Source organism: Pantherophis guttatus, chromosome 2, assembly GCF_059756535.1.
Source record: "Pantherophis guttatus breed Tessera chromosome 2, ASM5975653v1, whole genome shotgun sequence".
In the NCBI taxonomy this organism is placed as follows: domain Eukaryota; kingdom Metazoa; phylum Chordata; class Lepidosauria; order Squamata; family Colubridae; genus Pantherophis; species Pantherophis guttatus.
In genome coordinates this window covers 138909460-138936402 of record NC_142064.1, presented here as the reverse complement: position 1 = coordinate 138936402, position 26943 = coordinate 138909460, and the positions used below count along the sequence as shown (strand labels likewise).

The window sequence follows — 26943 nt, the reverse complement described above, 5'->3', positions numbered from 1 at the left end:
CTAAATGTCTTATTAACAATAAAATATGCTCTGCGCTGTCCCTCGGATGGCTTCCGATCTGTGAGTGAGCGAAACGGACCCCGAGACACCAGCTCCTACTCGATGCCTTCGAAGCCCTTACAGGATGCGCTTTGGGGAGATCATCACTTCTCTAGATTCCACCATCCGATGTACACACGCACGTAAAGCAATGATCTCCATAGGCACGCACCCAAAACAACCCTGTACCCGCCTTCCTCATACTCTGGGCACGCCTCGCGCTCTTCTTTGTGTACCGCCACTGATTTACTGTCGGAGGATAATTTACCATTCCGCTCCGCTCCGCTTCCCTCCCTTTCCTCTCCTTTAAAGCCCCAGCACCACATCCCCTTTAAAACCCGGCTGCCTTGTCCTCTGTTACAGCTCGCTCGCTCGCTCACTCGCGCGCGCGCTCTCTCTCTCTCTCCCTCCTTATGTCTAATTCGTCTCGCGCTGCCGCTGCCTTTGCCGCCGTTGTTATTCGCGTCTCCTCGGAGCCCGCGTGAGCTCTACAAGGGGCGAGCGCGAGGCTGTTCTCTCTGCCTCCGGCGCTGCCGTCGCCGCCAGGGAGCCGTTGCCATGGCGGGGGGGCTGGCTCGCGCTGCTCTCCGCGCCCTCCCCCCGCCCGTTGGGCTGGCGCTGCTGGCGCTGGTGTTCGGGGGCCAACGGGGGGCCCAAGGTGAGTGTCGGTGAGGTGGGAAAGGAGCCTGAAGCCAACATGGCGGCCAGTGCTTCGGCGCCGGGCTGGGCGTGGGAGGGTGGGGGAGCCCCCAGCCCCGAGCGGGAACCTTGGGGGCACCTTCCTCCAGGTGTGTGGGGTGGTGGTCTGCGGGAGGGTAAAGGTGCCGCCGCCATGGCTTCCCGGGCCTGTGGGCGGGTGAGAGGAGTCGACCGAGAGTCGGAGGGAATGAGGAAGTCGTCTCCCTTTTTCTTTCCCTCCGTCGGTATTCTACTCCCTTCCTGAAGCCTTTCCCCACAGGGTCGGTTGGGGTTGGGGGGTGGTGTCCCATGCAGAGGTGCTCAGGACTGAGGTGCAGGGCCCTCGCGGGCTTGAGGTAGCGAGGTGCATGCAGGGAATAGGGAAGGTATGGCGGATAAAATGATGGAGGTGTGGGGGAGGAGAGGCTGGAGTTAAGGAGTATTCTGGTAAGTGCGGGTGGCATAGAAAAATCTTGATTTGGCAAGACAACCATCAGAATGTGTGTGTGTGTGTGTTTGGCTTTTGTTTTATTTTGAAGCTGAAAGAGAGGTTTGCTTTGATCCTTTCGTAGTCTTCGGTTCTGTATCTGGGATGCTTTTGATGGGGTTGATGGAGGTCACGTGGCCACGAAGCCAATGAGACTCATTGTTTTCATGAACTGTTGCAGATCACATCTTGTAATTAGTTTTTTAAAAAACACCCAGAAATGGGTACCGTAGCATTGAATTAATATCTATATGAAACTCAGTAAACAGAAACATGGTACTAGAAAGATGTATTAGATTTGAATTCTAAACCTTTTAAATCGGCTATAAGCCTGAGTTCACCCAAAAGCCTGTTAAGCCTAATGACTGAAGATTCCTCTTTGCTGTCTCAAAAGAAAATATCCTCAAATAAGCAAAATTTAATTTTGTGTTTGCAGACTTCTTTGCTAATATTTGTTTATATATGATATATTGTTTATAATATAAAATATATTTCAAAAGAAAAATGTAGGATATTGCCTTAGAGGACATACTATATATTAATAAAGCTTTTGATGAGATATCTATCGATACTTCCATTAGACAGCTGGAAAGCAAAATTAAGAAAAGTGAATGGCTAGAATTCTATTATAAAACGGCAGTCCTGTTTCTGATACGTTAAAAACCTGTGTTGAATTTAGTCTGGGTGAGTTTTGCCATATGGTAACCTGCCTGACTGAATGCTTCAATATGTTCAAATTACTTGGTCAATTTGTAATGAGTTAGTCTATTTCTCGCTGATAGCATGGATGACCAAAATTATGATGAGTGCACATATAGTCATTTAAAGTAATTGTGTACAGTTAATCTGAATGGAAGATTATCTGAAATCTACCTAATATATGCTGCAATGTATTTTATTTTGGGGAAAGAGTGTATGAATCAAAGCATTTAACCAGTTTTCCAGTAACAAAAGTAAATATGATTTATATGTGGAGTATAGAAAATGAATGGGGAGAAAATACACTCTCATGGACATGCTGGGATTATCAAGGAAACTGAGGATGGAAGTTTCAGTCCAGGCAAAAAAAGACATGCTACCTCACACTGTGCAAAATGAGGAGCAGCAATTTGGATAGGTTAATTCACGGGGGGGGGGGGGGGGGGGAGGTAAATAATTTTTGTTAGTCAGTGTGACTAACAGAAGATTTAAAACTGATGCCGCCTTTACAGTGTACTGAGAATATATAGGAATATTGCATTTATGCTTTATATGGGCATCTGACTGGGTGTTGTAGAAATAAACTTTTAAACCGAACCACTTTTGCATGCTTATGCTTAGGACTGGGGAAGGTCTGTTCCCCTACCAAACAGTGCATCTTCACAGCATTATTTTCACTTGGTCATTTACCCCATACCAAGGTGTGCACACACACAAAAAGAACCCCAGTTCAAAATGAAGTAACAAGAAGCAAAGAAAAACAGGTAAAATCAGTCACATGATTTTCACTTAGTGATTGCTTCATGAGGACTACCTCTTATGAAAAGAATAATGCCATTTTAAAAAATAAATAAATTTATATTATCTAAAATTGTTTAAAGACAATAAAATGTCAGTCTTGAATATGTTGGTTCTACCAAATTCAGTACCTGGGTTCATACATCATCCTAAAACATAGTTTAACATTTATTTTTTTCCATAGGTCACTGTTGACACACAGTACAAAGTCAAAATCAGACTTCTAATGTTATTTTTTAAATTGAAATCTGCTTTTCTTACAAATATGTCAAAATAACCAGCAGTTTAAAAAAAAATCAATAAAATCAGCAAGAGGGTCAGCCACAAATAGATTAGCTATATAACGGATACAAATTCAGTTAGTATTAGAATATTTAGGATTTCATCCTGAAATGCTTTTTTAATATGGTAGCAGTTCTTGTGAGCTTGGTAAACAAATTAGCATTATGCTATCTTGTCTCTTAAAGATGAATTGCTAGCAAAAAAATTTTTGAAAAAAGCTAAAAGTTATAAGAATATATGATATAATAAATTCAGACTACAAGATATTCATAATAAGATTTTGGGGGTAGTGACAGTAGTCGTAACTATCTAACATGGAAGGTAAAGATTTTTTATTTTTTACTTTATAGTATTTAATTCCTTCAGTAGCTGCCTACAAGAATGGCAGAGATAGTTAATGTTCTCTTTCTAAGGAGAACTAGAGCTAAGATACTCAATTGTTATAGATAGGATATCAAATAATTTTTAATTTTTAACTTTAATTACAGATAGGTGCCCAACAACAGATGAAAGTGAATTTTAGAAAATTATTGGTGCATTTATAGTTAAATAGCTGCCTATGAAAATCCTCATGCAGATGAAGAAGCTTTTGTCTTTGATATTTTAGACTCCTCTGAAAAGCTTATATTGATTTCCTTGTAATTTATGCTTGTTCAGAAAAATAAACAGGAATGGGGAAATTGACTTGATTATTCTTTGATGGCTTTGTTTGGGTAGATGATTACTAATTTCCAGGAAATGCTGCTGCTTATTTTTGTAATGTTTCTTGATAAAGTGTCCATGTGTTTCTGTAATGACTATGCAGGAGTGTAAACTATGCAAACAGAGTTTGATGTATTTATCAGTGAATGAGATCAAGGAAGGAACTAATTCTGCCCAGTTACAGGTGAAGGGTATCAGTAAGTGAAAGTTATTTACAGGACATATAGCAAACAGCAAGAACTATGAAAGCTTATTCTTTCACTTGCCTGTTTACAGGCAGAATGTGTTTTTTGTTCCTTGCAGAGAAGGGCAGTTTTTAAACTTGTTCTGGTTGCCCTGGATATGTAAGGTTTTTTAAAAGTGTAAATTTAAATAATCTCAATGTACAAAATATAGTTCAGGTTGATGTTTCCTCAGTTTGATTTCACATGATGTTTCCTCATCATATGATTGAGGAAGCTTTATGATGAAAAATTACTCATTTCTTAAAGAAAAAAATAAAACTTAGTATATTGTAATCTTAGTAATTCTTAGAACATGGATGTACATAGCTCAGATTGGTTTTGAATACAACATAATTTATGCTTTATACCTTTCCAAGAAAGGTACCATTTAAACGGAGGCTAAGTGCACTGTCCCAAAAAGCACTGATACTTTAAAAACAACAATAATTCAGCTTGACAGGTAAAATTCTATTTCCCTGTTTCTGGCAACCGGGCAGTCTGTACACTATTGTGAATAAAGTATTTGGTGGGAAACTGCTTTTGCAAGTGATCTCAATTAAAACATCTTACAATATTCAGGGACTGACAGTACAGAATTTGATTACCTTCTGCATAAATCAAGTGGGTTTATTATCAGCGTTGATTCTGAGTTCTTGCATGTCAAGAGGGCAGATAATAAAGGGGTACCTTCTATGAGACCAGCTAAAAGAAACCTATTGAAAGGCAATGAAAACTGAGGTGACAGCCCTATAGTGATTCTGCTGGGATTAAGATGCAATAATATTAGACTCAAGAACAGCAATACCTGTTATTAAGCTTGGAATACTTGGTAAAATTTATTTTAAAGAAAATAATTTAATCATCCAAAAGATTACATATGTAATTGTGAATCAGACCATCCACAGATAAGACAATCCTCAGAATTTCAACTGAAATACCATGAAATATGTTTCATTCACATATAAACTGATCTTTGAATTTTTAACCACAATGACAGGCAGGAAACGTCAAACTGTTACATTATCATTTACAAAATTGCATTTTTAGGCTGTGATGGGCTTTAAAAATCTGAACTATGGTCCGCAGATAAGACGCCCTCAAAATTCGGTTCGCATTTTGGAATCTAATATTCTTGCTTATCCACGAATGTGTTAAGTGTAAGCAAAAAATTATTGAGGTTTTACTGTAGACAGAATATGTATAGAAAAGAGAGTAATGTTTTAACATTGTTCTGTGTTGTATTTTCTTCTGACTGATTTTGTGTGTGTGTGTGTATTCAGGAATCCTGTTTCTACTGATTTTAGATTCCAATAGATGCTTTTCGGTTTAAAAAATAAGATGAAGAATGCTGTGTGAAACTTTGCAGATTATAAAGCTACATTAATCTGTTTGTACATTGGTTTTAAGTTTAAAAGGGGGAAATCTAAAAGTTATTTTAAAATAAGGGATTAATGTAATTCACACTATTAGCTCTGAAAGCTAACAGGTGCATATAACTCTACAATTCAGAAGTATTCAGAACATTCAGAATCCAGATTGAAAGGATATGCTTTTGCTTTTCATGTCCCACTCTTCACAGTTCTGTCTTTATAGATATTGGGTACTGCTAAATTAATTTCATCCTTCATATTTATAAGCTTTAATCACAGAATGTTTTAAGTCTCTAATATAAATGCTGAGTGGGCTGCATTTAACTTGACTTCCTCTCATGAGCTTTTATTGGAGATTTGCTGCCAGATGCAGTTAATAGCTTAGAATGTTGCTTAAATATTAACAGGCAAATATTTAAAGAACAGCTAAAATACAAAAGTAATATTCCAGTAGACAAATTATGTAGACCTAAAATGAAGATGCCTGGAGTTATTCAAATGAATAGATATGTTGTAGCAAGCTGTGGTTCACTTGTTTCACATAGCTACACAAGTCTAATTAGGAGGGGATGTGATTAGGAAGGGATGTGAGGGTGGAGGTCTGTGAAGAGGAGCTGAAAAGATGGATGTACCTGCTCTTAAATGAAACCTATTTCTGTTTATTTGAGCCTGCAGGAGTCATTTTAAAGACCCCTAAAGATGCAATCTTATATCAAGTAATTGTGGGTAAGCCCTTTTAAACACACTGGTAATTTATTCTCAGATGTATTTGCCTTTATCTAGCATTAGAAAGCAGAAGATGTGTACTCTGGTTGACACCAACTTGTAGTATTTATTTAAATTTGTTCTAGTTCCCAGTCATAGTAACATTACTAAATCTTGGACGTGGAAGAATATGAAGGTTTTTAAGGTCCTCTTGCCATCTGAAGCTTAATACTTGGCAACCAGAAAAAGAATGCATTCTGTCACAACTAAATTCCACTCCTGAAAAAGGCTTATTAGGCAGCAGGGTGGATAAAAATCAATGATTTTTAAAAAAAAAAAAATAAAAAAAAAATCAGTTTTTTTTTTTATTTAAATCGGATTTTTTTGATTTAAATCAGATTTATTTTAATAAAAAACTTTTGGGGTAAAAATCTATCGTAAGATAGTTTTCTATTTAAGATACATAAATAATTTAGTTTATTCAGCATGAAATGGAGCTTAGTTATGTAGCACGAGGCTGTATATTCTGCAACACTGGGACTATCGGTGAGTCAACAGTGGGTCAAAGGAGTAGCAGAGATGACAGTTGCTCTTTAAAAATTATGATTTAAATTTACTAGTGATTTAAATCAAGATTTAAATTGTGATTTAAATCAACTCGATTTAAATCAAATCCATCCTGTTAGGCAGCAATATGTTTGGCATTGTGAAGGATATTTTATCCAGGTATTCCACAGTGCCTTGTAGCTGATTTTAGTCATGTGATGATTTAATTTTAAACTATTGATTTCTTTTGAGTACTTTTGCTGAATATTTTTTTACTGAAGTTTACCGTATTTAAAATAACATGGTATTTTAAAATTAATGCAACTCAGGCACTTTTTTTTACTGGACCGATGGGTTTAAATGTATCAACAAAAGGCACTTGTTTTGTTTATTAAAAAAAATAAAGAGAAAAAGGTGAGAATGGCCTTTATTTCCCCACCCAAATTTGTGTCATAACAAGTTGGTGTTCTGTCTGTGATTAAAGTACAGTGTAAGTTCATTTCAGCAAAAATGCATACCTTGTAGATCTCTTGTACAAGAACAAAGCTTTCATTCTGAGGCTCTGAAGCTTAATGTTAAGCTTGTTTAAACAGCTTCTTCAGGGGTTGGGTCTGACTTGCAGCAGAATGTCAGACATAAGCATGCCAAACAGATATAAATACAATTCACAACAAGCTTGTCTTGCACCTTTTTTCCAGTGCATCTTATCAGAGGTGTAGATAAAGATCTTAATCAGTGAGCTTTCCTTATGGTATCCAATGAGAAATTTTCTTTTATTTAATTATATTAGATTATATACTGAGGACCTCTACCTCCACCCTCTATTTAACTGCTAGAAAAAAGTATTTTTTGAATTTTGCATTTGTGTAGGGTTTTTTTTTAATGTTGGATTTGCTCAGACAACCTCAGCTGCAGTCTGAATCATTTTGTTAAAAAAAATATATACTTGCCTCATACATGGTTGTTGATTTATGAACGTTCTCCAAGCTGAAATAATTGGGAGTTTGATTTTAATGATGCAAAAAGATTCATTCTCAGTTACTACGTAGAACTTGAAATGCCAGAATTGTCCCAATGCTTTTTTAACTGGTATTTGCTGGTCATCACTTCTTCCCTGGAAGGGTTGAAACTGATTTAGCTGATTGCTTCTTGTACTGCCAGTATAAGATGTTGTAGACAAAGGAAGAAATCTCATTACATTGCCAGTTTGGGATATTTATTATTTAGCATTTCTTAAATTCCTAAGGTTGTTGTACAGAAATTAAAAGATAAGATGGTATCTGTCCACAGCTTCAGATTCTAATAGACATAGAGCAGAAGGAAGGAGATGAATATATATATTTTTTTTGGAGGAACCACTTCTTCACGGATCATTCTTCCTGGGTGACAAATGGTGCTTTCATTATCCTTACCAGTGCTTCTTACCAGCGGAGAAGTCCAATTCATGCACTTATCTTCTGTGGAGGCTTAACATTTTGCTTTCTGTTAAAAATCCAGATACATTATGGTAGGCAAATATACTTCAAAAATAGTTTTGGAATACACAGCAAACTTTCCATTCTGTGGTTCATTCTATGCATGTTAATTATTGGAAGTGGCATTCATGGTGCTTGGGGATCATCAGGTTATGGGAAGACTGCTCTAGAAAGTCTACAGGAAGTCCTCGACTAACAACCACAATTGAGCCCAACATTTTTGTTGCTAAGTGAAACACTGGGTAAGTGAATTTTATGACCTTTCTTGCCACAGTTGTCAAGTGAATCTCTGCAGTTGTTAAGTTAGTATCGTGGTTGTTAAATGAATCTGGCTTCCCCATTGAGTTTGCTTATCAGAAGGTCACAAAAGGGGATCACATGACCCTGAAGACACTGCAACCATCATAAATATGAATCGGTTGCCAAGCGTCCCAATTTTGATCACGTGACGATGGAGATGCTGCAATGGTTGCAAGTGTGAAAGGCAGTCATAAATCACTTTTTTCAGTGCTGTTGTAACTTTGAACCGTCACTAAATGAACTGTTGTAAGTTGAGGACTACCTGTATTGTTTTTAATTGGCATCTGCATAATATAATTTTGACTCTGAGGAAAAGTAAAATGAAAATAATAGGAAAAGGGTACTATTTTTATCAATCCTACCTATAGAATTATAATAGGAAGGCTATCCATATTTCTAGTGTAGATATCTTCTCATCCTAAGAGACTGTTTCAATGTAGAAGACTTTTTGTACTTGTGGGTGCAGTGGTTAATTATACATGACCTACCCCTAATATGTGGACTGTGGTGATGTGTGTTTTTTTTCTCCAAATTATAGACTATTTTTTTCAGAACTGATAAGTGTATATTGTTTCTCAGTCATTGGTTACTAGACAAAGCTCTGGTTAATTACTAGTGGTACTTTGAGTTGCATTTGTGCCCCATCTCATTTTCAGTATGAAATCTAGACTGGAATAGTTTTCTTGGTCACTAAAGATGGAGCCATCAGAAAACATTTAACTTTACCATTTCTAGTTAAAAGGAACAGCTTGGGTTTTATTCCTCTTCTGTGGAAGAAACCCTTCTTCTTTAGTCTGAATCTGTAATACTGTTACAACCAGTAGTTTCTATTGTTTTTGATCCTTAAATATATTCATGGATTTCCAGAAACCACATTTTTGTGTGTGTGTCTTGGGCTTTCTATTGTTTCACATTAGTTTACCTTATTTCTTGATTTATTTTCAAATGTGAATATTTTTTCACACATTCACATTTTATATATAATTTAAAACAAAATATTAGGATTTTTTTAAAAAATTTGATTTATATGCCGCCCTTCTCCGGGGACTCAGGGCGGTTTACAATGTGTTAAGCAATAGCCTTCATACTTTTGTATATTTATACAAAGTCAGTTTATTGCCCCCACAAACGGTCCTCATTTCACCTACCTTAGAAAGGATGGAAGGCTGAGTCAACCTTGAGCCTGGGGAGATTCGAACTTACAGTAATTGCAGACAGCTGGTGTTAATCACAATGCTTCTAGTCTGCTGAGCCACCAGGCCCTTAAAAATTCTTAATCTCTTTTCTAAAATATTTCTAAAATTTGTTAAGCCGACCAAGCAGTATTAAAGCTGATAATTTTTTTGTAATGAAATTTGCAGAATTATCCATAATCTACTAAAAGATACTTTCAAGTCTAATTTGATTCTTAATGATTGAGTCCATGCAGTTCTTGGAAGTGTTTTGTAAGTGATTTGCCATTATTTTATTCCAGTCAATATGTTTTTCAAATTACCAAACAACTTTACAAGACGTCTGATCCAAGTATAGCCAGCATTGTTTGGCTTCTGAGATTTACTATGGTTAATTAGATTGTGTCATTTGCCAATAGCAAAATATGGCTGGAGAGTCAGTTTGGAATATTGGTTAAGGCATCAGGCTAGAAACCAGGAGACCATAAGTTAGGCACAAATCCAGTTGGGTGACCTTGGCCAGTCACTTTGTTTCAGCCCATGAAGGACGCAGTGGCAAATCACTTCCGAAAAAACTTGGCAAGAAACTGCAGGGACTGTCCAGGCAGTTTCCAAGAATTGGACACAATTAAATACCATTTTATTATAAAAATGGTTCAATTGGGGAGATATAAGATAAAGAATTCTATGTTTTTGAACTAGAGAGATCACATAGCCCATCCATACAAAAATGAACTGTGAACTATGATCTGAGTTAATAACGTAGAGAGCACCATTTTCATTATGTTAACCTAGTAAAATACAATGAATTCAAAATGGTAGGGAAAGAAAATCTTTATAGCTGTGCTTTGGATTCTTGAATTAACCTTCTGTATATTTAACATATGTCTCACACCTTAAAAATTGTTCTGGTGCAAAGCGATGTGAGTTTAAAGTTGTTGCATCTCACTTTTACAATGCGAGTTACTTCTAAACCTTCTTGCAATACTGTATTGCTGTTCATTTATTTTACCAAATAATGTATGCCACAATAATCAGGGATTCTTAGCAGCTCACAAATACAATTCCTAAAATACAAGATAATAATAAAAGGAATACAACATAACTAATAAAAGCTCACTTAAACCCAAACAACAAAGCAATCAGTTCCAATATATCATCCTTTATGTACCAAAGATGCAACAAAACCACTGTCTTAACTGCTTCCCCAAAGATAAAAATAGAGGAGATTAGACTAAATTTGAGGGGCTATGTGTTCCATAAGGCTTGTTTCTGAACCTACTGTAACTCTCCACCTTCATATGAGGGGGGAATCCTCAACAAATCAAACAGGATTATATGTGTTGCAAAAGGAAGGACAGACTGGAAGCCAAATAGAGCATATAAGTCATGTGATAGCTGATGCTTATCATCTGCTGCCTACTGTATAGGTATCACCCAGATTAAATCATCTGCTAACATATTTTGAGGATAAGCAGCCTGTTTATGTTTCTGAAATTCAGTTTGAACTTCTTTTATCCCATCCAGTCCCTCACTCCTCCAAATGCCAAGTTGGAACCTCCACTACATCTCTTTGGAGATATTTAACAGGATATCATCAACATATTGATGATGCTTTACTCCAAATTAATAAGATGATAACTCCTAACACTTTCTTACAGATGTCTAATAGGATAAGAAGAAGGACCAAGCTTTGAGATACTCCACACAGATGAATGGCCAGTTACTTAACTTCTCATTCCATCTCATCCCCACCTCCATTACTTACAACAACCTCCTGCTTAGGAAAGAACAAAACCATAATACAGTGCCTCTAACATCCAATCCTCAGTAGATTGGAATAAGCACTCCAGAATAGCATGATCAGTGGTATATAAATGCCACAGAAAGCCTGGTAGGACCAAAGGCTCACATTTGCTCTGGTCAGATTCTACTCCGGATCCTCACAGGAGTGGCCAATACAGTTTCCCTCCCTTGCCTAGATCTGCAACCAGACAGGAAGGTATCTAAATAATCTACTTCATTCGGGATCCTCTAAATCTGACACTCTGTCGTCATCTTCACAACATTCCCCCCAAAAGAATTGATTGGAATCAAGCAGAAGTAGTTCAATGCAGCTGAACCATCAGAATAGTACCATTGGAAGGCAGCTGGCATTGATATGTAGATAGTTGTCAATTTACTACTAGTTAGAACTGGCAACTTGGTTGTTGAGTAAAGCAGTCATTCAATGACATGCCTACATGATGGTCTCACACAATAACCACAATCCTGGCTCTCCCGGTTGCAGTCATTAAGTGGATGGAGGAAAAGAGCTGACTGCCAAACAAGGGCAGACAGTTCCCCTCTGTGTATGAAAGAGAATTTCAGCAGGGGCAGAGGGGAGAGGTACTCCTGTGCTGGGCTGGAGAAAGGAGGCTCAGATTTTTGTGATCTTTGCAAAGATTGTAGAGATTTGAGCTTTAACTCCTGCCTAGCACAGGAGTTATTCTTCTCTCCCTGTGCATAAATAAGAGAACACTTGTGGGGTGCAGGAGCAAAAGTTGGGTTTTTGGAATCCCCACTTTGTTTTCTCCAGCTCAGCATAGAAGTTCCTCTCTTCTATATGCACAAGGGAATACCTGAATTGGGCTGGAGAAATAAAGCTTAGATCTTCGTGTTCCACTTAAACTTATTTTAAGATTAATTTCTTAGTTAATATAGAGTCAGCATAATGTTATGACCAAATGAGAGGAAAACTGCTCAAAAACATACTCCTTATCTTAACAAAAATTTGGGGGAAGTGCCTACTGTGTTTTATCCAGTTTCTTTGTATTTTCGATAAGCTTTTGACAGACTTATTGTCAGAAATACATTAGCTTAATAACCCATTACACCCCAAACCTTAAATGGACTGTCTGATTCTTTTTCACAAAAAAATAACATTTCTCCTTTATTGTGGTTGGAATGCATACCATCTCTCTATCTTGGAACACTAAATTCTATTTATTCAGTTCCTTTTTTCCCCAGTCCACAAATAGAAAAGATATCTGCCTATAGCAGACAGCAAGGTTGATGTATTAACCTATGTTTATTTTTTGTAAGCTATTTCTTATAGGAAACCATGTTTAACTTTTTTCTTTAGTTTGTAGATTGTCTTACATAGACAAAAATCCACATTTAATGAATGATATATTTGCTATCTGATAATGTAGTCACTTTCCTGCAGCATATTAAAGCTATATGAGGCGGAAACAAAGTTGGAGATGTAAAGATGAGATTATTCTAATAATAATCACAGTAGCCAATAATTACTTGTGTTGATGGCTAATTTTCTGCAAAGATCCCATGATTTATCAAGGGTCTATGGTACTACACTAAAGCTTTTGCTATAGTGGTAATATTGAGAACTACATTTCTTGGTACCACTGCTTCTTGTAGTATCTAGAATATTTCCTTTCAATTGTTTTTCCAAAAAACACTTAACTTGGCAAATATGTTTATTGCTTCAAATCATGTGATGACTCTCTTTTATTATTGTTTTGATGTTATAAGAATGTGTCTGTTTCAGTATATATAAAGGCAAATTGTAGAAGGCACACCAGTGTCCATAAAGAAGCAATGAACTAGTACTTCATAGCTGCAGATGTTCACAGGGTGTGTTTACAATTCATGAAAGTATATAGAAGACCATAATAAACTCTATTGAGGATGAGTTGTGAAGAGATATGATGTAATCCTGTGATGTTCTTGATTTATAGCACTTTCTTGTTGGAATGGGGAACCATTTTTTTCCTTTGTTTAGATAAATCTAACTTTTTGCATTAAGCTGTCCAACGGGTATGTACATGCTCTTTATTCCTTCTGGGAAACAGAATCTGCTGACTATTGTAGAAAGTATGTTATGTTTCTTAGGTTCACACACCTTTTTCCTCGACATTACTAAATTTATCCTCACTGCTTAGATTTAGCTTGACTGTTTTTTCCGTATACCTTGACAGAGAAATGATTTTTGTTCAAAAGGTGAAATTCGATAGCTGCTTTGTGTTTGATTAAAAAGCAGAATGTAGTTGTTTTCCAGTGACATAGCAAGTGGATATTGACTTGTAGAAAGCAAGTGACATTTCACAACATTTGAACTGAAATTATGTGCAGTGTTGGCAAATATTTGTTCCCAAGCCTGATTTTTCTGGCATTCAACCATTGGCAGAGGGGGGATTAATTATTGCTGTGCATATTAATTTTTTCTGCAAAAATTTTCTTCTCCTGCCATTAAGTAGTGTTATACCAGTCAGATTCATTTTCTGTTTTGGAGGAAAGCTGGAAGTTATCACGATATCTAGGAGCAATATCGTTTAGGTGGGAGAACTGAATATAGAAAGACCAAGCAACCCTCTTACAATTCTCCTGTAAAATTCCTCCTCTTCTCCATAACTTATTAGCAATTCTTCCTCCCTCACACATAGGTTTATATTATGAGGGAGAGATAATGGTACCAATTTTTCTAATATAGTTCTCCCTTTATATGAGATTTTGTAAAAGAGGATTAGCATAGTTTAAGTTATAATTGCTGGTGTTTTGCTTGTAAGCTAGCACTCAACTTACAACCACAATTGAGCCCAACATTTTTGTTGCTAAATGAAACACTTGTTAAGTGAATTTTGTCTCATTTTACAACCTTTCTTGCCACAGTTGTTAAGTGAATCTGTGCAATTGTTAAGTTTAGTATCATGTTTATTAAGTGAATGTGGCTTCCCCATTGACTTTGCTTGTCAAAAGGTCACAAAAGGGGATCACATGACCCTGAGATATTGCAGCCTTCATAAATATGCATCAATTGCCAAACATCTGAATTTTGATCATGTGACCATGGAGATGCTGCAACGGTTGTAAGTGTCAAAAATGCTCATAAGTCACTTTTTACAGTGCTGTTGTAACTTTGAATGGTCACTAAATGAACTGTTGTAAGTTGAGGACTACCTGTAGCGTTTTTCTTTGGTTTTTTTGTGTCCTCCAGTCATTGTTGCCTCCTGGACAAATATCTGCAGTTTTCTTGGCAAGGTTTTTCTGGAAATGGTTTGCCGTTGCCTGTTTCCCAGGGCTGAGAGAAAATCACTGACCCAAGATTATCCAGCTTCATGACTAAGGCAGGACTAGAGCTCATGGTCTCCTGGTTTCTAGCTTGGTACCTTGACCACTATCCCAAACTGGCTCTCTGTAATAGCTGTTATGACTTACTAATTTATTTTATTTATTTATTATTTATTAATTTTATTTCTATATCGCCCTTCTCCCGAAGGACTCAGGGCGGTGTACAGCCTGATTAAAAGCACAAAGACAGACAAAATTTAAAAATAATTAAAATTATTAAATGATAGGCTCAATTTAAAACCCCAAATTTAAAATCCCATTTTTAAAAACACAATTAAAATCTTTACCTTGATAGCCCAGCCTGGCGGAACAACAAGGTTTTGAGGGCACAGCGAAATACACGGAGATCAGAGATTTTACAAATTTCTGGGGGCAGCTCATTCCAAAGGGCAGGGGCTCCCACAGAGAAGGCCCTCACCCTGGGTGTCGCCAGCCGACATAATTTGGCCAATGGCACCCTGAGGAGACCCTCTCTGTGGGAGCGGACTGGCCGGTGGGAGGCTACTGGTGACAGAAGACGGTCTCGAAGGTATCCAAGTCCAATGCCATGGAGCTCTTTAAAGGTGGTAACCAACACCTTGAATCGCACCCGGAAGACCACTGGGAGCCAGTGCAGCTCGCGCAGGAGGGGTGTCACGTGGGCACAATGAGTTGCGCCCATAACCACCCGCGCAGCCACATTCTGGACCAGTTGGAGCCTCCGGGTGCTTTTCAAGGGGAGCCCCATGTAGAGAGCATTGCAGTAGTCCAGTCGGGAGGTGACAAGGGCATGAATGACTGTGCGCAAAGCGTCGCGATCCAGAAAGGGCTGCAACTGGCGGATCAGGCGAACCTGATAAAAAGCCCCCCTGGCCACGGCCGTCATGTGTTCTTCTAAAGACAGCCGTGCATCCAGGAGGACACCCAGATTGTGAGCCCTCTCTGGGGGGCGGGGGTAAAGACTCACCCCCAATAGTCAGCGATGGCACCAGCTGACTATATCGCGACGCCGGGAACCACAGCCACTCAGTCTTGGAGGGGTTGAGTCTGAGCCTATTTCTCCCCATCCAGACCCGCACGGCCTCCAGATAGCGGGACATCACATCAAGGGCATCGTTGGGGTGGTCTGGGGTGGAGATGTACAGCTGAGTATCATCAGCGTACAGATGGACTCTCACCCCAAAACCATGGATGATCTCACCCAGCGGCTTCACATAAATGTTGAACAGAAGGGGCGAGAGGACCGACCCCTGCAGCACTCCCCATGCAAGGCGCCTTGAAGTCGACCTCTGCCCCCCTGTCAACACGAACTGCGAGCGGTCGGAGAGGAAGGAGGAGAACCACTGCAAAACAGTGCCCCCTATTCCTAACCCCCTCAACCACTGCAGCATGATACCATGGTCGATGGTATCAAAAGCCGCTGAGAGATCTAACAGGACCAGGACAGAGGAGCAACCCCTGTCCTGAGCCCTCCAGAGATCATCCACCAACGCGACCAATGCTGTTTCTGTGCTGTGCCCCTGCCTGAAGCCCGACTGGTACGGGTCTAGATAGATAGCTTCATCCAGGTGCCCGGGCAGTTGTCGTGCCACCACATTCTCAACAACCTTCGCCACAAAACGAAGGTTGGAGACCGGACGGTAGTTGGCTAATTCAGCCAGGTCCAGGGAAGGCTTCTTGAGGAGGGGCCTCACCACCGCCTCTTTCAAGGCAGCGGGAAAGGCACCCTCACTCAGAGAAGCACTTATAATCCCCTGGAGCCAGCCTCGTGTAACCTCCCAGGAGGCCAGTACCAACCAGGAGGGACACGGGTCCAATAAACATGTGGCGGCACTTATCCTACACAGAACCCTGTCCACATCCTCGGGAGCCACAGGATCAAACTCCTCCCAGATAGTGTTCTCAAGACCTACCCTCGTCTCCTCCCCCGGACTCACCCAGTCGGAGTCCAAGCCTTCCCGAATCCGAGCGACTTTATCATGCAGGAATTGCACAAAATCCTCTGCTTGACCCTGCAAGGGATCTTCCCGCACTCCCCCCCCCCAAAGAAGGGAGTGGGTCACCCTAAACAGAGCGGCTGGGCGGTTCTCTGCAGATGCGATAAGAGCGGAAAAATAGTTAGATTTTGCCGCTTTTATCGCCACTAGGTAGGTCTTGATATAAGTCCTCACCAGTGTCCGGTCGGAATCGGATTGACTAGTCCTCCAAATGCTCTCTAGGCGTCTTTTCCGACGCTTCCTCTCTCTCAGCTCTTTGGAGAACCAAGGAGCCAATTGAGGTCGGCATCGGGTCAGAGGCCGCAAAGGCACAACACGGTCCAAAGCCCCGGCGGCCGCACTCTCCCAGGCGGCCACCAGGTCTTCAGTCGAGTCGTGTGCCAGGGTCTCAGGAAACGGCCCAAGCTCCATCAGGAACCTTTCGGGATCCATCAGGCGCCTGGGACGGAACCATTTAATCGGCTCCGTCTCCCTGCGGCGAAGGAAGCGGCAGGAAAGTCCAAGCGAAGAAGAGAATGATCTGTCCATGACAAGGGTTTAATGTCTAAATCCCCTCTACCAAGATCATTCAACCACTGACCAGAGACGAAAATCAAGTCTGCATTACTAATGTATGCAGAAGTTAAATTGAAGTACAGATATAAATAATAAAAATGTCCTTGAATCAAGATTGACTCCTAATCCTTCCATAGATATGTTCATGTAATTTTCTAAGTAACAGTCTGGAAATTGTTTGTCAATGCCATCTGCTGAATTTTTCTAAAGACTTTCCATTTTAGCTTACAACCTTGATATTTTCTGATAGTTTCCTATCCAAGTATTTAACAAAGACTGACCTTACTTAGCTACCAAACCCAGAAAAAGTTAGCTAACTGCTACCATTTGCTGAGACACGTAAATAATAATATTCATACATAAATGTATTGAGTTATATTTACATGCATATTTATCAAGAAAACAGTAATCCTTCTAAACATAATGGGGTTTACAAATAACTTTTATAGATTGTATTTTAATATTTGAAGATTTTTTCATACTGTTCAGATATTGCATTCACTTCGCTAAACCACATGCTATAGGATAAATTTTGTTTTCTCTTTACTACATCATTTTCATAACATGTCTTTATCTAACCACCATTTGCTATGGCATTGAGTCAAGCAAATTATGATTGCTGTTAACCTCAAACTGGATTAAAGTGGTTTTGTGGTCTACAATTTGAAATTGTTACTAAGAGTAATTTGGTCAGTTAAGATATAAGTATAGTTGGAAGAAACTAAAATACAGGAGAATACTGGTGTTTGAGAAGAGAGAGGAAAGTGAGAATTTTTAAGTATTTTAGTAAACCATTCAGATTTGCCCTTAACCAAATAAATCTTTAGCCATGCTCTGTAAGATAAGCTAACATCAATATCAGTACATTCATAGAAATGCCTTGCCATTGCCTTCTTCCAGGATTTTTTTTTTTTTCACTTTTCAGGATCGCCTACAGGACAAAGATTTCCTGGTGATCTTTCATCCAAGTACCAAGTAGACCTGACTCTGTTTACCTTTCTAAGTGAAACCTTTGTAATATAAGTAAAATCACATGAAAAATAGTATAAGTTACAGATAGTTATGACAAAGCTAGAGGCAAAATTGGCTGGAATTTGCACTATTTCAGAATTGGATAGCTCTTTGTTTCTTTCTGCCATTTCACAAAACAAGCTTGAATCTACAGCATTTTTCTTTGTTCTTTGGCCCCAGTAAAATAGAGAGGGAAGAAAATACCGCTGTGTTTGTTTATTTTGTTTAAATATTTCATGTACTTGCAAATTATTAAATATATTAATTTGTCTGCATATAGCCTTCATCATTTTTAAAAGAAGGAAACTTATTTTTGTTCTAGAGAATTGATGGTTGCCTTGGATAACTTTGCTGAATCTTTCATTTCAGATATTCAGTTGTAATCCTGTTTGGTCATTGATATTCACGCCAATGTTTGAACCTTCTCTTTTCAAGTGGAAGTTCAGTGGAAGTTATTTTGCGTGTTTGTTACAGTAGATTTTCATTATTCCTATTAAAATTCAGCTCACTTACCACAAACAGAACTGCATCTATAGACTTGATGCTTTCAATCTTTAAAAAGTCAGATGGAGCAGAAACAGTGCTAAAATAAATGTATTACTGGCCTTTGTCCAACATAGGATTTTTAATAGTGTTGGTCCTTCATTGCAATAAATGGAATATCTTTGAGTTATTCAAAAATACTTTGTTTTATAGCTCAAGTGTAAAGAAATTAAGTACCTACTTCTAATATCAGATTTCCTTCAAAACTGAATTGACAGAATAACCTTGAAATACGAATCTGCATTCTGTAGAAAGCAGCTGTGCATAAGAGAAATGGGCTTGTCTTATTCCATGGGGACATTTAAACATCAGAACTATAGCGAATAGACATTAATTATTTTGTTCTATAGGCTTCCCACAGAGAGAAAGCCTGTGGAATAAAAACATTGTTCATATAATATTGACCTAATTTTGTTCAAAATATTTTGCAAATGTCATTTGTATTACTTTAAACTGCTAATGGCTCAATTAAAACTTGAAATAATATATAGTTTCATTTCAAAGGTAATATAATTCCAATTAATCCTTCTCATAAGTAGTTTGTCACACAGAATTATTTTTCTCCTTAATTCAGCTTTATTGTGTTTGTGCTCTGACTGCAATCAAGCCAATGCCACATGCGAAACAGATGGTGCCTGTATGGTCTCAATAACAAATGTGAATGGAATGAAGCATCACACCCGGACATGTATTCCTGAAGTAAAGTTGATTCCTGCTGGAAAACCATTTTTCTGCCTTAGTTCAGAAGCTGTACGCAACACACATTGTTGCTACTTTGACTACTGTAACAAAATTGATCTTATGGTACCCAGCGGTAAGTACAATAGATTGAATATGAGAATGTTCTCTGAGTCTTTATAGGCAATTAAAGCAAGCCTGATTATTTTTATGCTGTAGTGATATCAGCCTCAATATATCCTGGTAGTTATTTAGTTATTATTTATCTATTTATTCAATTTAAATAGCTTCCCATCTCAAATTCATGACTCTGAACAACTAACAGTGTTAAAAGAATGCAAATTTAATTAAGAAGACAAAATAAAAATAGAAGCCATTGTAAAAACAAGCCATCAATCACAAGTCAACATAAGCAGTATATGGTATCAACTCCAATTTCTGATCCCTAGATTTAGTGATAAAACTAAGTCTTCAAGGGCTTACAAAACAGTTGATAGGGTCCAGAGCCATTTTAATCTCTATAGGAACTATATTCCAACAATAGGTCAATGAAAAAGAAAAAGCTCCCTTCCTGGATACTCCCAAATGGTATTCATTATTTTATATAATTATTTAAAATTTCTACACTACTCATCTCACCCAAGTGACTTGGGTGGTTTACAGCATCTTAGATAAAAAGCATAGTAAAGCGGCTGATTTTTTTTTAAGTATCAACAACAAAAACTAATTTAATTTTTTTTCCCCCATAAGAGTTTGTGTGCAATTTTCAGAAAAATGTTTTATTTTAATCCTTGAATTCTCTGGGAATATCTAACTGGCCTGAGATATTAGAACTGGATTTATGCCAATGAAGATTGAATTTTAAAAGCTGGAATTGTATTTAATGTTTAAGAGATTATTTGGAAAAGTATATTACTGCATCTGTTTATGGTATCATTTTGTACCAAAACTAATAAAAATTGGTGAAAGTAGAGCCATATGAAATAATCAGTTGAACTTCTAATTAAATGTCACTTTCCATCATATTATAAAATCACAAGCAGGTTTTTAAAAGCCTATTCATTAGCTAGGTTGCAATATTAAATTCTATGGCAATGCTATCAGTCTCTCTTTATGTGTAAAAAGTAAGAAATATTGTTGGAGAAGGGTTTGACTCCCCCTTCTGGCAGTACATTTCATTGCAGCATGCTTATTTTTAGCTAGAGGTTAAGACTGCATGAATGATTTCAGAAAAATAATCTGCTTTTAAAATATGTGGAAATCTTTAACAAAAATTACTAATATACTGTATGCTGAATAAAATATTTCACAAGATTATTCCTTAATCAGTTAGGGAAGATGAAATGGAAAATTGAAAGCAATGCTTAATACTATTTAAATAATCTTTGGAAGTATAGTGGAATCTTTTGTCTTCCGTATTGAACGCTCAAGCTGATCTAAGCTTAATTCTGTTTCCATAAACTATATTTTCAAAAAGTTTCCACTGACAAATATGTTCCTATTAGAGGTACTCAATCTTGCTTTTATTATATTTGGGTATATCTTCATATATATTAAATAAAAGCAGTAAGAAGAATTAGTTTCAGTGATGAAATAATAGTGTTAACTTTCAACAGGAATATAGGACCATGAAAGAAGATAGGTCTATTTTCTTATTTTGAGACAATGTTCTGTTTATTGGCAATATGGGGAAATGATAGGGAGAAACTTTTAAACTACTAAAAACATTATTTCACCTTATTTGGTCTTTGCTGTTTGCAGTTACTTGTTTATATATAATGCTAAACAGAAATTTCATGTTTTGAACATGAATCCTGATTTCCTGTTTTTGGTGCAACAGCAATGGGGGAATAACAGAAATATCTACTTCTACTTTTTTATGATTTTGGTGTAATGGCAAGCTTCCATTTTTAATCAGTAAAAATAAATGTTTCTTATTTCATTTTAGCTGAAGTACATGCATCCCTGAGACTCCAAGTCAGTGTCAATTCCTTTAAGTGTTTACCCTTACTTTTCAGATATATGCCTTCAAATCTATTAAATGTAGACCTATTGATTTTTTTTTAATCCTTAGATATATACTGGGTTTGAATTTGAAGCTTTTCTTTCTTGTCTTCCCTTTCCAGGACATTGGAAGGATAATGAAACTTCTTCAATCTGGGGACCTGTGGAACTGGTGGCTGTCATTGCAGGACCTGTCTTTCTTGTGTTCATCATTATGATTATACTAGTTTTTGTCTTCCATCACCATTCACGTGGATACCACAATCGTCAGCGATTGGACATGGAGGATCCATCTTGTGAGATGTGTCTATCCAAGGACAAGACTCTGCAAGATCTAGTCTATGATTTGTCTACTTCTGGCTCTGGCTCAGGTATAATGTGTCTTTAATATAAAGATATTTAGCTTTATTTTATTATAAACTTCAATATAAATATATAAATAATCTGTATTGTTAACTTAAAAATACCCATGCCTCCTAGAGTTTTTTGCACAACTTCTACCTAAATGGCTATCCAATGTTTTATTTGTACTGGAGTGTTTGCCACAAACTGTAGCTGCAAGGTATTAAAAACTAAAATTACACTTCAGAATAAATTAATTCATTTGTCCCCAAAGCATGCAGTTCATGCTTCCTTTAAATAAGCCATACAGAGCTACAGGTAACTGTATTTGAAATTAAAGGGATATAGTGTTCTATTAGTACTGAGTCTACTGAAGTTAGTGATAAGAATGCTAACAAACAAGATGAAATATTAGTAATTAATAACTTATTCTTTTACAAAACTATTAAGTTTCAATAAATGAGAAAATACAAAAGAACAAAACTTTAAGAAAGAAAATGGGAGAGTCAAGAAAAACTAAGAATACAGGAGGAAAAATATAAAAAAACACGGAAGAGAATAGCTTCTGGCTTTCTTTGATATAGCTATAAATATAAAGTATGGTAACCTTTTACTCTAAATTTCACCATAATACACTTGTACTTCCATAATTATAAACAGTTATAATCATCAGATCCCAAAATAAAAAATTTATTCCTTTCCGTTTCAAGTAAAAAATCCTAAACTGGTTTCCAAAGAGAAACAAAGCTAGATAAACTCCTCTCTTTGATCAAGGCATTCAATTTTGCCATTTCCTTCGATTCCATTAATTTCACTGTCTATTCTTCTGTTGTAAGAATTTGTAAACCCTTCCACCTCTGCAAGCAACAGTTTTGCTGTTATCTTATATAAAAACAAAGTTCTGTTTTCTTTCAGTTTGTCCATCAAACCTAAAAGGAAAATGTCTTATTTCAGTTGTATATTTATTTTAAGAATTATCTGAATTTAAGTACATAATCTGATCCCAATTTTTCTTAGCTTTCTTATAAGTCTATCAAAAATGATAAAAAGTACCTTCACTCTGATTGCATTTCCAACATATATTTATATATCTTTGACAATTTATCCAGGATTAAATACCAATGATACATTATCTTCTAGAAATTCTCTTTCAAATTATACTTCAATGTAATTTCTTTCCGTGCATATATTTATTACCAGTATTTTTTATCAATGAGAATAAAATACAAAACAGAAAAAAACAAATATCCATCAGTAACAAGAACTTGTGTACAAAAAAAAGAAAAAAGACCGAAACATCCAACATTAAACATAAAAAAAAAAAATCTTGGATTTTATTTTTCTTTTCAGCATCCAATCAATGTAATTTCAAACTTTGATTTACCTATTTCCCCCACTGATCAAGCATTATATTGTATCAAAATTGTTTTATCCATGTAATCATATAATCTTTAATCTGGTCAACTTCCATATAAATTTTTATTAAGTTTATACATCTTAGCAACAGCACGTTCATCATTAATCCAGTTCAAAGTCAGGTTTCTCATTTGCAAAATCATACTTTTTATCCAATTTAAACTTTTTTATCACTGAGCATAAGCACTGACAGGTATGAACTTCCTTTATCAATTCTTCTCTTGAATTTAATTTAGATAAATCAACCAGTTTCATGTAACTATCATTTCTGTTTTGAAAAAGCCTTCTTGAGGGACAACAATAGAGGAATTTTAGGGGAGTCATTCTTGGGTTATACCTATTTCAGACCCTCAATTTGGCATAACGGATAAGTGATTGGGGGAGGAGTGCAGTGACGAAGCAGTTAAGACACTGGGCTTGTCAACCAGAAAGCTGACAATTTGAGACCTAAGTACGCATGATGGAATTATTCACCCCAGCTCCTGTCCACCTTGCCGTTCGAAAGCATATAGACACGTAGTTAAAAGGTACCAATTTGGTGGGAAAGTAACGGTGTTCTGTGCACCTCTGCGTATAGTCATGGCAGCCACATGACCACAGAAGCATCTTCGGATAATGCTGGCTCTTAGGCTGTGAATTGGAGATGAGTACTGCCACCTAGAATCAGGCACAACTGGCAGAGAAAATCTTTTATCATTTTAATAAATATTAATATCAGTATTGTCTGAAACAAAAATAGCATCCTGAGTAAAAATTCATCTCCAATACAGGAATTATACCCAACAAGAATAGCTGTATTTGTCCCACCTCAATAAATCTTCTTTAATGTCATTCCACACTCTCCCATAGTTATTCTGAAACAGTATGCAATTCATATTAGTCAATGTAATCCCCAAATATTTAACATTCATCTTAATTTTAAAACCAGTGTTTTTCTCTTGATCTTGTACACTCATTTTTTTAATCAACATCTTTGTTTTTTATTTATTACTGCCTTTCTTATACTTTTATCAGGGTTTTCGGGAATAGCTCTAAGTCTTAAAAAATTTTCTCTCTATGTTTCAATAACATAATATTATCCAGTCTTTTATCCAGCTAAGCATCTCTAGGCCCCATTCTATTTTCCAGAAAGTCCATTTTGTCATTCACTTGTTTAACTTCACCAGTAATTTTATTCAACTTATTGTCCAGTTGTTTTTCCAGCATCTCAAATGTAGTTCCTATAGATTGTGTCATTTTTATTGTAAATTCTTCAAACATAGTCCTAAAGAATTCCAACTCACAGGTCCAAATGCTGTGATTTTTTTGAGCTAGTCAATAATAAACTGATTACTTAAGAGCCGTGGAGGTGCAGGCTAGAATGCAGTATTGCAGGCTAATTCTGTTCAGTTCTCACAGGCTCAAGATTGATTCAGCCTTCCATCCTTCTGAGGTGGGTAAAATGAGGACCCAGATTGTTGGGAGCAACATGCTGACTCTGTAAGCCACTTAGAGAGGGCTGTAAAGCACTATGAAGTGGAATATCTTAGTGCTAGTGCTACTTACAAGTTGATCTGGGCACTCTAGTCAATAGCACCATCTAGTGTCTAAAAATAAATATAAAGGGAAAGGTGTCAGAAAACTTCTTAGATTGCTTATGAGTCCATTTCAATTAGCACAGAATTAAATAGAAAAACGAAGTGTTCTCATGAAAGCCCACCACAAATTGTCCAAGTTCCAAATCCACAGGCATAGATTTGAAACAGTAAGTTTTAATCAATTTGAAAAATCCCCATGTTTCTTTAAGAGAAAAGCAACCAGTAGTACTAATGTTCAGAGACCAATATCCAGGTCCAATTTTTAAATTACACTCAAAGAAAAACTGAGACGCTTCTAAACGAAATATTTCACAATTAGTTGATGAATTGAGTAAAGAGGTAGGGCTTATATCAAGTTTGAAGGTGTGGCGTACCTGAAAAAAAAAACCAGACACTAAAACTGACATACACACCCATTCATTTCTAAAATATCTTATAATCTACTTTTTAATCTAAGAGAGGTCCCAAAGGTGCTTTTTCAAGAGGCAACTGGATTTTCTTGCTTTTCTTTGAAGATGTTTCGCTTCTCATCCAAGAAGTTTCTTTAGCTCTGATTGGATGGTAAGGAATGAAAGGATTTATACTCCTTGTAAGTCATTTGCATCCTTTCAGAGAGTCGTTGAGGCCACTTGGAGGTTTATCTGTATCTTCAGGGTCACCTGAGTAGTGCAAATGTTCCCATTTTGGGGGGGGGGAATGTCACATTGATATCTAGTATAATTATATCAGATGTGTGTGTACTTGAAGGATAATAAAATCAAGGTGAACTTACTGTTCTTGTCATTATCTTCTGCTTTGTCTCTGTTTTCATCCTTCATTCTCTGCTTTCAGGCTTACCACTGTTTGTCCAGCGTACTGTGGCTCGAACAATTGTCCTCCAGGAAATCATTGGCAAAGGTCGCTTTGGGGAAGTGTGGCGTGGCCGATGGCGTGGTGGTGATGTAGCTGTGAAAATTTTCTCATCACGGGAAGAGCGATCATGGTTTAGAGAAGCTGAAATCTATCAAACAGTCATGTTGCGCCATGAGAACATTCTGGGATTTATTGCTGCAGACAACAAAGGTATTTTTTGCTTTGATAAAATAAACAAACAAATGCTTCAATTGCCTTTGAAGCCTAATATTAAGGTATGATAGGTTCATACTTAAATCTAATTTTCCTTTTTTAATGTGTGATTTAGCATGTACTACAAAAGAGGTCACCTTGAAATTAAGACTTATCTCTTGGCATGATCTGTGAATATGCTTTGAGGTTTGTGGCTTCTTGGCTTATTCCAAGTTTTCCTCACCCATACTTACCAATCTGCAGAATATGGCAAAACAGTTTTAAAGCTAAAAAAGGCAGAAAATGCAATTATTACCTTTGCTTGTTCATATGCTTGATTCTGAACTGTTTACAGCAGTGTTTAAAACCACAACTAAATGTGATTTTGAATTCAGTTATTGTGTACTAATGATATAGCAATAGCTATTATATGCTGCTCTGAATTAAACCCAATTAATAGGCTGCATGATTATTTAGCAATAGTGATAAAGTTTGTATATCTGTTGGCTGTATTGATACAATATCATAAAATATTATAGATGCTAGGAATCTAGAAATAGTAACAGTTTTGGCAGGTAATTTTGGGGGAGAGGAGCTTGGATAGAAATAAAAATTTACATTTACTTAAGAAGTGGAGATGTAAACATTGAAGAAAAAAGGAACAATGTCAGATTTAAGAGCAAGAGGGAATACATATTGACAACACGAAGAGGTGGCTGAGGGAACACGAAACACTGGAGAATTATCAAAAATCAAAGGTGGTAATGAATTGGAAGTTCTAATGTTAAAGTTTACATACAGGAGAACAGCCAGGACAATTTTCTGTCATTACAATAGACTGAGATGATGTATAATTAAAAAATTATCTCTTGTGGATTTCATAAACAGTAGGGATTACTTTATTACCCTAACCTAAAATATTCAAGAATGTTAGCCCTTAGGTATTTAAATAAATTGAATTCCAAACATAGATTTGAGCTAAACATCTATCATGGAGGAGGAAAGAAATCAACTTTGGACCTATATCCAAAGGCCTCTTAGAGCCTCTTAAATAGAGGCTCAGTCAGAAGTGTGTAAGAAATTGGAATGATGAATTGTTAATCTCTCAGTCTACTCTCACCATCACAGAGACATCTTTATCCAGGAAAAATACAACTGCTATAATGGCTTAGACTGCAGGATGCAGTGAA

At 37.0% G+C, this 26943-nt stretch overlaps 1 protein-coding gene and 1 long non-coding RNA gene across 2 annotated transcripts in view; one reads left to right on the top strand and one right to left on the bottom strand.

Moving 5' to 3' along the window:
* Positions 1-265: 265 nt before the first annotated feature.
* Positions 266-26943, top strand: part of ACVR1B (activin A receptor type 1B) — a 42765-nt gene continuing 16087 nt past the window's right edge. Inside the window, exons 1-4 of the mRNA XM_034412407.3 lie at positions 266-697; positions 19267-19506; positions 21497-21745; positions 25541-25771. Of these exons, the coding sequence (XP_034268298.2) occupies positions 598-697; positions 19267-19506; positions 21497-21745; positions 25541-25771 (820 nt within the window). The 5' untranslated portion in view covers positions 266-597. The remainder of the gene's footprint in view (positions 698-19266; positions 19507-21496; positions 21746-25540; positions 25772-26943) is intronic.
* LOC148115354 (uncharacterized) lies at positions 23821-25756 on the bottom strand. Its single transcript, XR_015732439.1, has 2 exons — positions 25482-25756; positions 23821-24711 (listed from the first exon to the last, which is right to left on the bottom strand). It is a non-coding gene; the product is annotated as an uncharacterized LOC148115354 (long non-coding RNA).